The 15,850-nt window shown below is 38.3% G+C and overlaps 1 protein-coding gene and 1 long non-coding RNA gene across 6 annotated transcripts in view; both read right to left on the reverse strand.

Moving 5' to 3' along the window:
• Nucleotides 1–15,850, reverse strand: part of RBM33 (RNA binding motif protein 33) — a 90,060-nt gene that overhangs the window by 35,800 nt on the left and 38,410 nt on the right. For 3 of the 4 annotated variants that reach the window (XM_075212124.1, XM_075212128.1, XM_075212127.1), the window contains exons 9-10: nt 15,238–15,448; nt 13,506–13,564 (exon numbers count right to left, since the gene is read on the reverse strand). In XM_075212124.1, coding sequence (XP_075068225.1) covers nt 13,506–13,564; nt 15,238–15,448 — 270 coding nt within the window. The remainder of the gene's footprint in view (nt 1–13,505; nt 13,565–15,237; nt 15,449–15,850) is intronic. The other variant, XM_075212125.1, reaches the window with a different exon arrangement.
• Nucleotides 1,654–9,092, reverse strand: LOC142158282 (uncharacterized). Of its 2 annotated transcripts, XR_012692746.1 has the most exons (3): nt 8,423–9,092; nt 5,669–6,299; nt 1,654–4,951 (listed from the first exon to the last, which is right to left on the reverse strand). It is a non-coding gene; the product is annotated as an uncharacterized LOC142158282 (long non-coding RNA). The 2 variants fall into 2 exon arrangements; XR_012692745.1 differs by lacking the exon at nt 8,423–9,092 and having other exon boundaries at nt 5,669–7,422.

Below are 15,850 nucleotides of genomic sequence, written 5' to 3' on the forward strand. Positions count from 1 at the left end.
CATCTACAACATGTTTTCATTTATTAATTTCACTTCATATGCAAGTGTCCTATTGGAATTCTAATGATGGTGAAACAGGGTCAGGCAGACAATTGAGAGCAATATAGCCGGCTACGTAAATTCAATTCTCCATTAAGAGTATTAAACACTTTTAAAAGTGTCTGATTTAACTTTTTTAATGCTGCTTCTTCTACAGGCCCTTACTGGAGCTGAATGAGCCCCCACAGTACTGAAGAGTGAAATCACAGGAATATAAACCTTTGTGGCAAAATATGAAGTGTACACAAATACACCAGTTAAACACCAATAAAACTGGTCACTGTGCTTTAGGTCAGCAACCAGTTATTAGAAGTCAAAGTAAATAAGTTTGTAATCGACTGGCATTCTTGTCATATAAATATACAATGTGTCAGTGAGAGCTAAAACCCCACATTCAGTGGCAAGCATTCATTAGACATTGGTTAATTCAAATGTATACAGGGATACACTAAACAGTGCTGGAAATTATGAGAAGCACCATAATACTTGTGGGCAAAGAATGCAGTTTCAGTTCCTGCTTTGCTTGGAATGACAACTAACAAAATGTGAAGCACACTATCTTTATGACCAAATACAGACCAAGAGAACTATGAAATAATTTTTCTTTTTACTAGAAATAACTCAGATTTAATGTTCAATCAAGGTACAGTGTGCAACGCCACAAGCAATCCAGTTGAATGGATCTGATCCTTCAGAATAGAATATCTGGACAGCTATGGACTTGTGTGGATGGCTATCAGCCAACCCAGAAAGTGGCAGAAAAATAGTTAATTTAAGATAGACATCAGGATTCCTTTAGGTGTAGCATTGCATGATAGGGGGAGGGGAATTTATATTGCACCTCCCTGCAGTTATAGCCTTGATATCACATCAGCTTAAAGCTGGGTACACACTACACAGTTTTCATCCAATAATCGGCTAAATCAGCCGACATACGACCGCTCGTTCAAAAGTCGGGTCAGTGTGTGCAGTGACACAAATGGACGATTGTCGCCTCATTTGGTTGGTCGTACTGTTTAATATTTTCGTTCCAATCTCGTTTCCGTTGTGTAGTGTGTATAAACTTCCGACCGATCCACAACAGTGAGTATGAAATTACAGTCATTGCTCACGACAACATGGCTGTAAAAAGTCGCTAAAGGGGCGTCCGCTCTTCCCTTTATCGTCCTAAACTAGGCTAGTGTGTATGCAGTCCATGGACCGAGCAATCGGACCATCGATCACATGTAAAATCGATCGGCATAAAAAGTTGGTTGAAATTTCTGTAGTGTAAGCTTCTCTTAGGTAAGTACCGTATATACTCGAGTATAAGTCGACCCGAATATAAGCCAAGGCACTTAATTTTACCACAAAAAACTGGGAAAACTTATTGACTCGAGTATAAGCCTAGGGTGGGAAATGCAGCAGCTACTGGTAAGTTTCAAAAATAAAAACAGTGCTGGATATCGTTAACACTGGGCTCCCAATAATACAAACGTGAGGTTGTAAATGAATATATCAAAATTTATTGTTATTAAACATTGTTAAATCTAAAATTCTGACCCAAGTCAGCCTGTGGTGTCAAGTATATCTGGAAGCGCTTCAATCAGCTGGAGAGAATTGACACAGACCAAGTTCTGTATACAAGGAATATTCTCTAGTTTATTGATACAAAGATACAGGTTTTTATAGGCTACTGAATAAATGAATCCTACGTCATATGCATACAATAGTTTATACCACTAGTTTATGAGAAGCGCTACTGATTAACTTTCTCACGTATTCTTGAGGTGTTTACTTTTCTCCCCCTTCTAAGGACAGATGAGCCTATTATTTCTTATCTCAAGGGGAGTTGGAGATATGCTATGTGCAACACCATGGATACAGCTCCCATACTACCAGCTGGATATGAAGCTCATTATTGTTTTCATAACTGGTTACATTCTTCAGGTGTTCTCTATTAGTTCAACTTCAAGGCCATAGGCTCACATATTGCAAAACTGCAAGTTAACAGAAAAATGAATAATCTCTTCTAGCAAATAATATTTCTATACAAGTTACAATAAAATGGCTGAACAAAGGCCTTATGAGGCCTTAACAAAAAATCATATTTAACATTTCCCATCTTTTATTCAATTTTCGACCCTTTCTCCTCCTACCTACCTAATCCTATCTATAGAACCACATTCTTAATAAGCAGGTACTTATACACATGTAGGAGGCCACATGCATAGAGTTGGTCCCCCTTAGGAATCTGTCAACTCATCCCCCACTAATAAGCCTGTGATCCTCCCTGTCCTAACTTGATTTATGAGGAGATGCATTTTGGCAAATGTCCATGTCTAGAAAAGATGGTTTCTTAGAAGATGGTTTCTTAAAAGATGGTTTCTTAAAAGATAGTTAATGAGTCTATAGTAGTTCTGCAGGCCTTGCATGTCCTTTGTTCAATCTTTAGTAGTTTCTTGTTGCAAACTCTGCAGTTCTTTGGCTTTGCTAGTCCAAATAATTCATGACACTCATAGTCTGGTCAGGTTTCAGAAGTAATTTCTGTGATCATCAGAGGTTCAGGATTTTCAGTGGTTCCCTTTTTGGAGAGACAACAATCAAGTGTCAGTAACTTCTTAATCAGCCATATATTTAGTTTCATTATCACCTATACGATCAACAGGATTGCAAAACCATTTGCTACTAATGCCAATATTTCCAATATCCAACATGAATCATTACTGACAACTTTACCAATGAGGTTATGCATCTGCACAAAGACATTTTCAGAGTTTACTCTACTATGAGTGCAAATTGTTGAGCACTCCTTCCCATATGTTTCTCACAGTGGCATAGGCAATATGTCACTTAACTGTCTGTTTCATACTGGGTTAGGGAGGCCTTAATCCCTACTTCAGTCACAATTATTCTGGCAAGACATATCAATACAATGAGACAGTCATTTCTATTTATCAGAACAAGACTCCCCTGATTTGAAGACTTTGCAGTGTTATGCGTGAATCCAGGTGTCTCTTTCCTGTACTTTCACAGCCATGGGAGTCGTCAACAGGACTTGATAAGGACCCTTGTATCTGGGTTCAAGACTTCTCCTGATGTGCTTTCTCACGACCACCCAGCCCCCCAGGGTGCAGTTTATGGGTACCTGTATCAAAATTAGGGTTTGCAATGGAGGAGAATATTTGACCATGTATTTCAGTTAGTTGTTTCTATAATAAGGCAACATAATTCAACAAATCACTATATACATGGTGTAGTTGCTATGGAAAATAACAGCCTGTTCTGTTTGCTGTGCCAAACAATATCTCATATGGTGTTAAACCTGTGTCTTTCCTAGCAGTATTTTTTTACTGAGTGCAGGTAAACATGAGATCCATGGCAGACCTGTTTCAGCCATTATTTTCTGCATTTTCAATTTCAGTGTACCATTAAGGCGCTCCATACATCCTGAACTTTGGGATCTGTAGGGGGTGTGATAGTTTCTGGAATCCTTGCCCCGTAAAGTGTATCCCTCTGTCACTTACAATGACCTCTGGTACACCATATCATCAGATTACCTCATTCGCAATTTTCTTGGCTAATGCTTTAGCATTTGCTTTTCTATACAGCCATGTCTCCAGCCAGTGACTAAAGAAGTTGACACAGACAAGCACATTCTCAAAGCCCGAGCATTTGGGAAGTTATAAAGTCTATCTGTATCCTCTTATAGGGATATTATGTCTGGGGTGTGCTTTTCCATAGGACAGACTTACTCGGGTTACTTTGTGCACAGACTAGGCATTCTGCCACTAAAGACTGTGCTGCTTGGGCGAACCCTGGTACTATCCATAAGCTGCTAGTGAGTACAACCATAGCATCTTTTCCCAGATGCACTTTCTCGTGTGCTATATTGGCCATAATGGGATAAACTACTTTTGGCAGACACAAACGTTGACCTTTACACCACTCCTTGCACTTCTAGTGCTCCATGTATTGCCCAAGTCTTTTTCTTATTTTCTGTTGCTTGTCTTTCCATAAGTTGGAGTGTGCTCTGGTCAAACAGGGGTCAGGGGGTCACCATGTAAATAGACTCCCCTTGGGGTACTGGGGCTATGGCGGCTTCTCGTGCGGCCTGGTCTATTTCACTTAGCTTCGGGGGTAGTATCTCTGTGTGTGTCTTCACCTTCATCACTGTTTGGAGGACAGCTGGAATGCAGTGAACAGTGCCCTGGTATGTTCATCATATTGACTGGTTTGCTTGCTGAACCCATAAGGTCCCTACTTTTCCATACAGGGCCATAATCATGCGCAATTACAAATGCATAACTTGAATCAGTGTAAATATTTACTCTTTGTCCTTTTTCATATATGCATGCAAGTGTCAGGGCCTTTAGTTCAGCTTCTTGTGCTGACATGTGACTCGGTAGAGTCTGTTGAATCACTATTTCTGTGTGTGTGGTTACAGCACACCCTGTATACGGGACAGGATCTATGTGATAGTGTGAACCATCTACAAAAAGAGTGATGTCTGCATCTGGTAATGGTTTATCTTTAATGTGAGATAAAACCAAAGATTCTTGTTTCATTAGTTCTATGCAATCATGTTCAGAAAAATTTTGTTTGCATTTTTTTTTTTCTTTCTTTCTGTTCAAGCTGGAATGGAATTCCCCCAAATCCCTAGGGTAACCCCAATATATATAGGTACTTCTCCCATCTTTTGAAACTTGCTGCAATAAGGCAGCAGGATTCAACATTGTGCACTGCTTAAGTGTAACGTTACTGGGAGTAAGCAGTGCTACTTCATTAGGATAGGCTTCAGTAAGGAGCATGTGGAATCCAAGGAAAAGGTTCTTGGTTTCTGAGTTCCACAAAGTTTACACTCATTAGATGGAGTGTACAGTACAACGGTTAAGACAGATGTGGTAACTTTAATTCTTCTGGAAGAGAAACACTTAGCTTAAATAACCTGTTAATAAGCCACATCATCAGTTCTATTAGTGTATATAATAATGTGTTGGGCCACAATACTCACAAACACATTCCTGCATTGGGTGTAAACCCCTGTAGTCATGGGTTGCTCTTTTCTTTATTTGGTTGGGTTAAACTTTCATATTAGAATTTTCTAATTATGTATAATGATCTATACATTACTATGGGCCTGAGTCTGGTTCTTCCAAACTTGGCTTTCCTTTCTAGTCTAGTACACATCTACAGCGCACAGCAAAGGAAAATAACGTGCAATCTATATTCCTCCTGCTAATATCAATGAACTCCCCTCTCTGGTCTCCCTTGGACCTTTAAAAAACTTAAAATACAGTTTACTCAGATTCCCCTTGTCTGAAGGTCTTAACATATATCTGTGAACATGAGAGGCTCTGGGGCCTCTTGTGCTTCCTTTTTTTTTTTTTTTTTTTTCTTCTAATAAAAAAGGAAAGGGAGGAAGAAAATACACAGTGCGCTCGGCAAGTGTTATATGTCACTCATTTCACAATAGGAGGGAATGTCCTTTGTGCTGTATATCTTCATACTTAGTAAATCTGGCCGGTAACAAATGTTTTGCTTGTGCTTGGTTTCTGTCACAACGTACGATACCGTTAAGGTAACTGGGTGTCCTAGCACAATATCTATACTCTTTTCAAGCACTAAAGCAGAGTAGTATGCAAGTGACCTTAGCTTGCGACCATGTATTTGTGTCAGTACTCCTTGTACATGTGCACTGACTTCATAACAAAATAATGTGAAAGGCTTGTCATAATCTGGCAAAGCCAGTGCTGGCGCTGAAGTTATTTCAGCTTAAAATTGGTTAAACATTTGGTTCTGCTCAGAGGAGAGTATAAATGGCTTGCTATGATCCAGAAGTGCTAATGCAGGAGCACATACAATTGCTCTTAAAGTCTTAAATCTTTTTCATTTCTGTAAAAATATAGAATTCCCATCAATGCATTACCATACCCACAATAAAAAGAATTATTTACAGTATATGACAATTATAGCACAGTAAATAAGGGCAGTAAATGTCTTTACAAACACTGATTTACTCAAAACTGTAATGAGGATACAAATAAAAACCTTTTGCTTTCTGCACATACAGAAAAACCACCTAGTTCATGCATTTGCTATGTGAATAGCACATAAACTCTAATATCTCTTCCAAAACAAGGTAATCATTACTCAGAAGAGTTTACGTTATTTAAATCCTTCATTAGTTTATACTTATGTTTGTTGTGGTGCAAAGATGGTGCATTGGAAGTTAAATCAATGCAATCTGGATTGCCTAATGGGTCTTTGCAGCTGGAGACCTGTGAATAAAAAAACTTTTGCATAGAGATTAACATTTATTTACTAGGAATTACTGTAACTGTAACATGCGTGTATACTGTTATCAGGTAACCAGTGAACAGCTGCTAAAAGCTTAACTGTGACGCTATGCGTTCCATGCCTTGATTTCCTCAAAGGGGCAGTCCCTAATTTCACAAATAGAGAATGTCAAAGTGACGAGACCTGGGCGAGTGTTCAAAGCCACTCCTTTCTTATCATCTCTTAGTACAGCCCTTTTAAATGACACTAATTAAATTTCCGGGTTTAGAAACATTCAATCTGGAATCTTGGTTCCAAGTATTCAACCATTTTAAAAGCAGCACTGTCTCATAAATCAGAGTACTCTCGTTGGACACAATACATTGTGTCTGTAAATCATTCAACATTTTCTCAACAAAATCTCTCTCCCGTGACCAAATATTCACACATATTTCTAGATTCTGTGATTTTCGTGTTCAAAGTAAAAATATATTCACTTAAGTCTCGCTCACAGACGACATTTTATCTCGTAACATTTCTTTAAAGGCATAACAAACCCTCCTGATTTCTGAGAACATTCATCAGCGCCATTTTAACACAGATAAAAACAGCATGTAAGCTCACTCCCACAATTCTCAACTTCATTAAAGAGAAAGCTATATTTCTGAACTTCAGAAACAAAATTATTTTGTTCAAATACAGAAACGGCTTGTTGGATCCCAGCCAGCTTTGTTCTGACACTAGTACTTATAGTGATAATGTACATTATTTACAATCTTGTCCGTGCAATCGGACCAAACATTTTAAAACTTCTTTTGTATCTTTTTAAAAGCTTATCATTAAGCAATGAATGTACAACTTTTTCAACCTTGAAACATGTCTCTTGTAAAAAACGGACAAGACAGACAAACATTGTGATTTAAAGTAAATCAAACATCTCCCTTATAGAGCACTAAGACAGAGAACAAACAATGTGAATTATCACGGATCTCTCTCACACGCAGTAAGACGGAGACAAAACTCACATACAGAGAAAGAAAACTTAACTGACATCTTCCAGCCTACTGCTGTGGAACTACAAGTCCCAGCATTACACTAAATACAAGTTAGCTTCAACATGTTATCATCAATCAGCACTCCGGACACATTTTTTTAATTTTACATACATTGTCAAAAAACAAAAAACAGTGTGCTTCTTATCTCAACACACTGAAATTATTTACACAGAATAAGGGAGGGGCACATTTTACTTATTCAGCTGCACAGGATCAAACATACATTTATAATATACAACCTACTTGATTCATTATTCAGCTTCCGATGCATTTAGCATATCCACATATATTTCGACTTTTCAGATCTCTTAACTTTCCTGTGCCACCTCAAACAATCACTTGGGGTTTGATCTCAATACCCCTTTGTTCTTGTCACATTACCACTTGCAACACCTTTGTTTCTCCATCCACACATATCTTTGGCTATCCCCGCTTTCTTGAAAAATTCCCTGCAGACCTTCTACTCCCCCATTTCCTTTAGTCTTTGTGCATCATATCTATGAGGGAGCTGCTGTCATTTGTTTACTATCTATATTACTCGTATTGACAGTATTCTGTTGAGTCCAAATCGGGACTCTTATCTAGTTTCTGTGGGTTGTCCTTGCACTGGACGTCCCGTTCTGTGGACTCCTTGTACTGGATGTCCGTGCTAAATAGCTTCTTTGACAGTATCTGGGACGAAGGTCTTTTGGAAATCTCTCTTACACAATTTGGGCAGATTACAGAATCTCCCTTCTTTGATATACCTCTGGGGATGGTGTCTAAAATGTTCACTCAATGTTCAAAACAATAACTCTCTAAATCCCTCTATTCCATTACATGCTTCTTTGATCAATGTCTTATGTGACTTTTATGCTTTATACATCATACATAGGTACAAACACATGCACTCAAAATTCAATCATCTTTCAAAAATCTAATCAACAATACAATTACAGTAAACAAATTGGGTTAATACTGTATTATATTAATCAGATGATACTTGAGACTCACAAATTCGCGTGTCAGGTGCCTCAGACAGACATGAGGTGACCCAGACTAGGAAGACCAACGAGTAGAAATCTACTGACCGCGGATGTTGGGGTTCAATGTGCTGGGAAACCTCCGTTGTCTGTCTTGTAGCCTGCTGGACAGCGAATCTCTGTGGCGACCTCCAAGTTGTTAAATCTAAAATTCTGACCCAAGTCAGCCTGTGGTGTCAAGTATATCTGGAAGCGCTTCAATCAGCTGGAGAGAATTGACACAGACCAAGTTCTGTATACAAGGAATATTCTCTAGTTTATTGATACAAAGATACAGGTTTTTATAGGCTACTGAATAAATGAATCCTACGTCATATGCATACAATAGTTTATACCACTAGTTTATGAGAAGCGCTACTGATTAACTTTCTCACGTATTCTTGAGGTGTTTACTTTTCTCCCCCTTCTAAGGACAGATGAGCCTATTATTTCTTATCTCAAGGGGAGTTGGAGATATGCTATGTGCAACACCATGGATACAGCTCCCATACTACCAGCTGGATATGAAGCTCATTATTGTTTTCATAACTGGTTACATTCTTCAGGTGTTCTCTATTAGTTCAACTTCAAGGCCATAGGCTCACATATTGCAAAACTGCAAGTTAACAGAAAAATGAATAATCTCTTCTAGCAAATAATATTTCTATACAAGTTACAATAAAATGGCTGAACAAAGGCCTTATGAGGCCTTAACAAAAAATCATATTTAACAACATCAATAAAATTTTATAAGTACATAATATATACCCATATCCTAATAAATTGTACACAAATGGTTAAACTAAATCCTCTGCACTTGGTATCAAGCCTAATAGGTGAACACAGATATAAATAACATTCACTAAAGACAACTCAGATCATTAATATATAAATCAATGAGACAGTCTGTGGATACTAAATACATGTGCCAGTTAAGTTTATTCACCTTTAGAAGGTGATGAGCAGTTACTCCTAAGTGTTCAGAACAGTATAGTAATTTAGGCTTTAGTAATGCAAAAGATGCTGCACATACACTAAATAGAATTTGATATAATAGCTCAGATAAAGATAAGTTTGATTTTGTTTGCTGGAAGAAACATTTTAACAGAACAATACAATTTGCTTTGTGTGATTTAACCCTTATTATACTTGAAGTTTGGGATGTTTTTAGACTTTTCAATGATTTCACAGTTATGCAAAAGAATCTTCAGACACTTAATAGGTGACAAAAAATGAAAATATTGGACTTTATAAAACTGCTGCAAATAATTGCAGTGGACAAGTCAGGGTACTCACATGTGTCTCTGACCAGCAGGGCTAGATGGAAATGTCCCGGTCTTTAGCTTTGACTGACAGGCTTCTTTTCATTTAACTTTATTGTTCCATGTGCAATGAACACACAAAAACGGGCTACAATAAAATGGTGGCTGACAGTGATCCACAGAGGCTGCAGATGCCTGCAGATGAGTGGGGGAGATTGGAAAACGGAGACCAGGTAAGTGGGACTCGAGTATAAGCCGAGGGGGGCTTTTTTCAGCACAAAAAATGTGCTGAAAAACTCGGCTTATACACGAGTATATACGGTACCTAGCTTTAGTGTAAGTTGCCATGAGATTCAGATAACTCTAGATTTAATTGTGTTCATGTCCTGGGGAGATTCATCAGAACCCAGTGTTCTCCCCAGAAAATACCATCTGGCTGGCAGAGTTAAGAAGTTAGTAAGAATATTGAAGTGTTGCTGGTTATTGCCCACACCTGCCAGGCCACCAGTCTAACACTGCTGGCTGTAGTGCTCACATAGTGCATATTCAAATGGGAGAAACAATGGTTTATTCTATTATAATAGGACTCTGTTGGGCTCAAAGAGCCGGGTGGCAAGTAAAAACCACCAGTTGAGTACCCAGGAAAGAGGTGCTGGGGACAACAGTGAGGCCCTCATATTATTTGCTCCCCAGCTCAATAAAATCAATTTAGTATCGGTGACACGTCACATGTCTGTCAAGCGCCCATGGCAAAATGTGTGAATTGCCAATGCATTCAACGTTACAATGTCCTAGGAACCTTGCCCATGTTGTCAATTTCCTTTATTGTATTTTGGTACAGCATGCACCAGTATTACTGTCATAAATAGCATTCCTTTTTAAATTGAGATTTGCGATTTATAGTTTTTGAAAAAAATCACCCTTAAATAAAGCTGTAAATAACTACAGTAAGTTCATTCATTGTGAACAGCTTATTCTTCCAATGGGATGCGAATGGACAGTAGAACAAATACGAACTGAGAAACTTTAGTCTGAAACGTACTAAGTAAATAGTGTAATGGCGATTAGACAAACTGTGGTGCATGGCTCCTGTAGAGCCGCACATCTCCAAAAGAATAATATTAGCAAATACTACTTAAAGTGTGCAATAGAAACAAAACAAAATCACGCATGTTTCGCATACTAAGCATCAGCTTGAATAAGTCATCGTTCTCACATCACAACAATGTGGCAAAGCATCATTTGATTAAGGACTGCTCTAGTAGACTTGTCAAGCATGGTGGGAAACACAGGGGCATCTTACAAAGACCATGCCATTAAAAATGAATGCATCTAACATACATAAGCATTTGACATCTACGTATCAGGAAACTCACAAGTATTCCATTTCTTAATCGAAGGACAGTTAAGCTTGCTCTAAATAGCATGGTGAAAGCAGTCATATTAAGATGAGCCAACAGCAGAAGGGAATTCATTGATATGATTAAATGTGATGGTATGATAATGTATGGTAATTGTAATTAATCAGAGACCCACTAGCAAATGGAGGATGTTCAATATTATGTAAGCTGCATTTTAAACTGCATCCCCTCTGTACTAGCTTGACTAGATTTGACAGCTGGAGGAATCTCAAGTTGCATCTGCTCACTACTACTTGTACATTAATATGACAAAATACGCAACGTTCCCTTACTTCTTCAACTGGCATTATTATTAAGCCCTACAGTGCTTGTGAAACAGTAGGTGCCCATAAGTAAAACTTGATTCTGAATCCAATAGAAAGGTTATGCATCTGCAAGGTCCTTTATCAATGCACACAGATATTCAAATTGAGACAGCAGTTTCATTCAGGCATAATTTCCATGAAATGCCATGTAAAGCATCCAGCAGGAAATGTCACTCCCTGCCACCTGATACCATGGCCTGAGTTCAATGTGACAAGCCAGGGACATATTCAAATCTTCTTCCAAGTAATCTTACTGGACTGGTAATGGTGTCAAGAATACACACTAGCATGAAGGACTTTATGTGCCCCACTTATAAATCGATTTTAAAACCCACTTAGGATTACATTCTTCATATGGGTATAATGTGTGGTGAAAGTTCTGTACAATTCTGTACATCTTTCATGATCAATGACCTAGTAGTATAACAGTCTACAGAGACCGGAGGGCCAGGCAAAGTACTTATTGGGCCACAGTCAGCCTGTAGTAGGTGCCCAGCAGTGTTTTACCTAAAACCAGTTTAACATTCATGGTGAAAGCTGCAATTTTAGAACCCATTATCTTCTATTGATATTTTGCACTGCTTTAAAATTCATAACATCTCTAAGCAGAATGCAGAGAATACTAACATTTCGCTTATTCCAAAACAAAGAAAGCCAATTGCAAACAACAATTTTCATTCAATGCAAAATGAAACAGTTATTTAGAAATACTGCCTGCAAAAAGGAATCAGAGGGAAATAATTAACACATTTACTGATTAAGCATGGCAGGGAAATAACAAGCCTATCAAAATTAAAAAGGCAGCTCTAGTGTCCCAGCAGACTTGCCATACACAAATCATTGTCAGGTGTTTACTTTCACTCATCCCATAGGGTGACTTCAGCATGGGCATAGTCCATTATGATGTGAATGAAAGCTATTTTAAAATCATTCTGACCTAGACTACCCTGGACACAAGACTTTTCCTGGCCAGGTAAAAGGTGACAAATAGAAAACTAATACCATAGGCCCACGTGGGGTAGATTTGTAGTAAAGTAATTCACACACAGCCCAATCTGGACCTAGTGCTGAGAGGCAGGATCAGTTTCCAACTTGGCTACACATGTGAAGGGGCAAACTGAAGAGAATTGGGGGCCTAGCAGCCAGATTACACTGAGGCCTTTAGATGTGGGAGATAAAATGACTACTGTTGTAAATTGCAAGTCAATAACAAGCTGATGGAAAACACAGGACAAGCATACAGGAAAACTACTCAACCACTTTTGCATGGATCATGCAATTGATCCTTTATTGCCAGAGATAGTTCTGTGTGTGGTTTATACAATTTTCATATCACCAATGGACCAGGGCTCAAATAGAAAATCAGTCATCTTTGTAAGCTAATGCTCAATGCCTGTGCAGACAGCAAATCAGTAAGCACAGTAATTACAAGCTTTTGTGGACATGTTCCAGTTCTAACCTGATGGCGATAGGTTAGGAACAGTACTGGTCTATTCGTAATGGGGTTTTAATGAGTTTAAGGAAAGATGAGAGCAGGTACACATTCATCATCATAGAAAAATAGCAGTTTAAAAAGTATTATGCAAACAAAGCAAATATCAGAAGAGTAAATTTAAATAGCTAATACAATTAACCTTACATTATTCAACATTTATTTATATAGTATCCGCATACTCTGCAGTGCAGGAAGAGGGCCCTGCTTACAATGTATAGGAAAATAGGAGTTTAATGAAGGAGGTTAAACAAAACAGACTGCATTTTGTTCCAGCCGATTGCAATGGGAAAAAGTGCTTAGTGGGGCAATATGATTCAGTCAGAGAGCAATGGTAGTTCCAGGGTATTTAAGTAAATAATCAATGTAAGTTTTTGCTTAAACACTGTACAAGGTTGGTAAGAGTGTAGAATAAAAGGGGTATTTTTGGGAAGTTGACTAGGAGAGTTTTCAGTGAACACATGAGAAGGTTATTCCACTGAGAAAGGAAAATAATGTCCATTTAAAAAACAAAAAAAAAAGCAAAATAAAAAAAAAGGTACATACAGTCTATGACCAAAAGATGGAAAAAACTGCACTAAGATAGGATACAGTAGGGACTAAGGAACTACTTCATAGTTTTTGGCCTGTATGCATGTTACTCCATATCTTATAATAGCAGCTGATACTCACCGGATACCTTGGTGGGCCCATTGCTTGGCGAGGCTGGTTTGGGACTGGCAGCAGAGGCACTGTAATGAAAAGAACATCAAGTTTTTTTTCCTTTCCTTATTTTAAATGCACACAATGATCAGTTAACTGTGAAATTTATACTGACCCAATTAAATTGGCTCAGAGGGCTAGACTGATAAATTACTTGGTCAGTTTCATTACCAGCATTAATATTTTCTTTTAAATCACATTTAAAACACAGATTGAGTAAATTAAGAGAGGGGGAGAGGGAGAGTATTTTGTGCTCCTTTTAAATCCTTCTCTCGAGGACCATTTGGAGAAATGGGGTGTAAAGGTGAGTGCAGGGATTCATCTATAAATTGATTGATATCTATCTATATATCTCTGAATGCATCCCAGATGAGTACCAAAAGATACCATTATATGCTTTTTACCTTGTGTTTTTATGTAAGTGTGATACTTACTGTTTATTAGTAAAATCTGATTTTTACAATATTACACTATATGAGTTTTTTATTGCTCCTATGATGCTGAGGTTCCAGTCCTAACGAGATTATTCATTTGGATGAGTGACGTTACTGGTAACATCTGTACAGCTTTGGAGACATCATTTCAACTGATACTTACACCTTCTAGTTCTACCATCTGGTACGCAGATATATGGTTATTGGTGATTTTATCTGTGGCATTGGATACAGTGTGCTGTCACGTGTGTGTATCTCTAATCACCTTTTCGGTTCCATCCTTCATATTGGAAAGTTGTTACAATTCTTGAGTGTGCATCTGACTTATCACACCTTATCTTCTCTCACTATATTACATATTAATATTGTGGTAATACACTATGTGGCACTGTGTTTCCTATATATATATATATATATATATATATATATATATGTGTGTGTGTCACTGAAGTCTAAGCTCCTCCCCCTTAATATCACCTAGCCTGGGGCAAGTTATTTTTTTAACCCAGTCTCAGAACAGGGGATAGCACGATAGTCAAATAAAGAGGGAGAGAGAGAAAAATAAAATGGGTACCCACCGACCTGGTATATGTACCAAAACAAACGAGTGGGGAGATTGCGGGAATATAATCCTCACTCCACACCCTAGAGCAATCCACCAGCTGAGCCAGCTCAGCAAAGCATTTGGCTACAGTTTTAGCCCAGGGTCGGTCTTTCAGGTTGATATTACCACCTGCTCACGAACGGGCTTCGGCTTCACAAGAAAATATCACCCCACTAGCAGCGGCCCTGGTATTATTTCTTTTGTCTGACATTACAGAAAATGGAGAGCCTAAAGTGGAGCGGTGTAGAACACAAACAAGTAAGAAGAGTGAACTACAACGCAGACAAAATATCACAGAAATTAATAAAAACACCAAATGCACTCAATGACTTTCCTTGAGCAATAGAAAAGAGTGACGTTGTCACTGTGGTTCTGTGTTGTCAGCAAAAGGTGGGCTTTCCTGTGAGGGGAAAAAGCTTGCAGAGCAGGAGATTCAAACTCTGACAGTAATTAGGCCCCTCCCCTTCTTAGGCCCAGTTCTGAGTAAGGTATCGCGGTTCAATGATCGGTGCACTGTACTGAGTGCGCCTAACATGGGGGATGAAACCTACAGGCGCTTACCGATTGTGTTAAATATAGTGGTGACCAAGAGAGAAAGAACAATCCACAATACATATAAACCCTTTTAATGCTAAAGCAAAGCACAAATGGAAATAAACCTGACCTTGGACAGGCGCTACATTCCCTTTGAAATGGGGATTAATATGGATGTTCTTAGATTGTTGTTTTGGCGGCGTTACCATTCTGCCAGTCCCCATTCTTGACTTTTCTTGTTGCTGTGGTGAGGGTAACCCATCAGATGAAGGATTACGGGACCGTGGCATTGGAAGGAGTGGCTGTATATGCTGCTGCAGAAACAGACTTTGAATAGGCTGCTGGAAACAAACAAAAATTGAAATTCAGCTAATAACAAAGCTTATATCTTTAAAGCATATTGGGGATTCTTAACGTAATCTCTTGCCTTAATGAATGAAAAAAGGAAAAGTGAAGACCTGGCATAAAAGTGGATTTTTTTTTTAGGTGAACAGATCTCAAGTTGTAGTTTTTAAAGTTTAGGATCATTTGTGATGTCTATAGATGGTCAATTGCTTTCTATATATCTTTAGAATCACACTAAAAGGCAAAACAATTATGCTGCACTCCTAGAAACCACATGAAAGATCAGTTGAAATTTTCATCATTTATCTTTTACATAACTGACTGTAGTCACAAAGTGCATCCAAAGTAAAACTGCAACAGCAAAGTTGACAAAGATACTTAAATAGAGATATCAAAAG

The sequence above is a fragment of the Mixophyes fleayi genome, chromosome 5 (genome assembly GCF_038048845.1).
Source record: "Mixophyes fleayi isolate aMixFle1 chromosome 5, aMixFle1.hap1, whole genome shotgun sequence".
Classification (NCBI taxonomy): Eukaryota; Metazoa; Chordata; class Amphibia; order Anura; family Limnodynastidae; genus Mixophyes; species Mixophyes fleayi.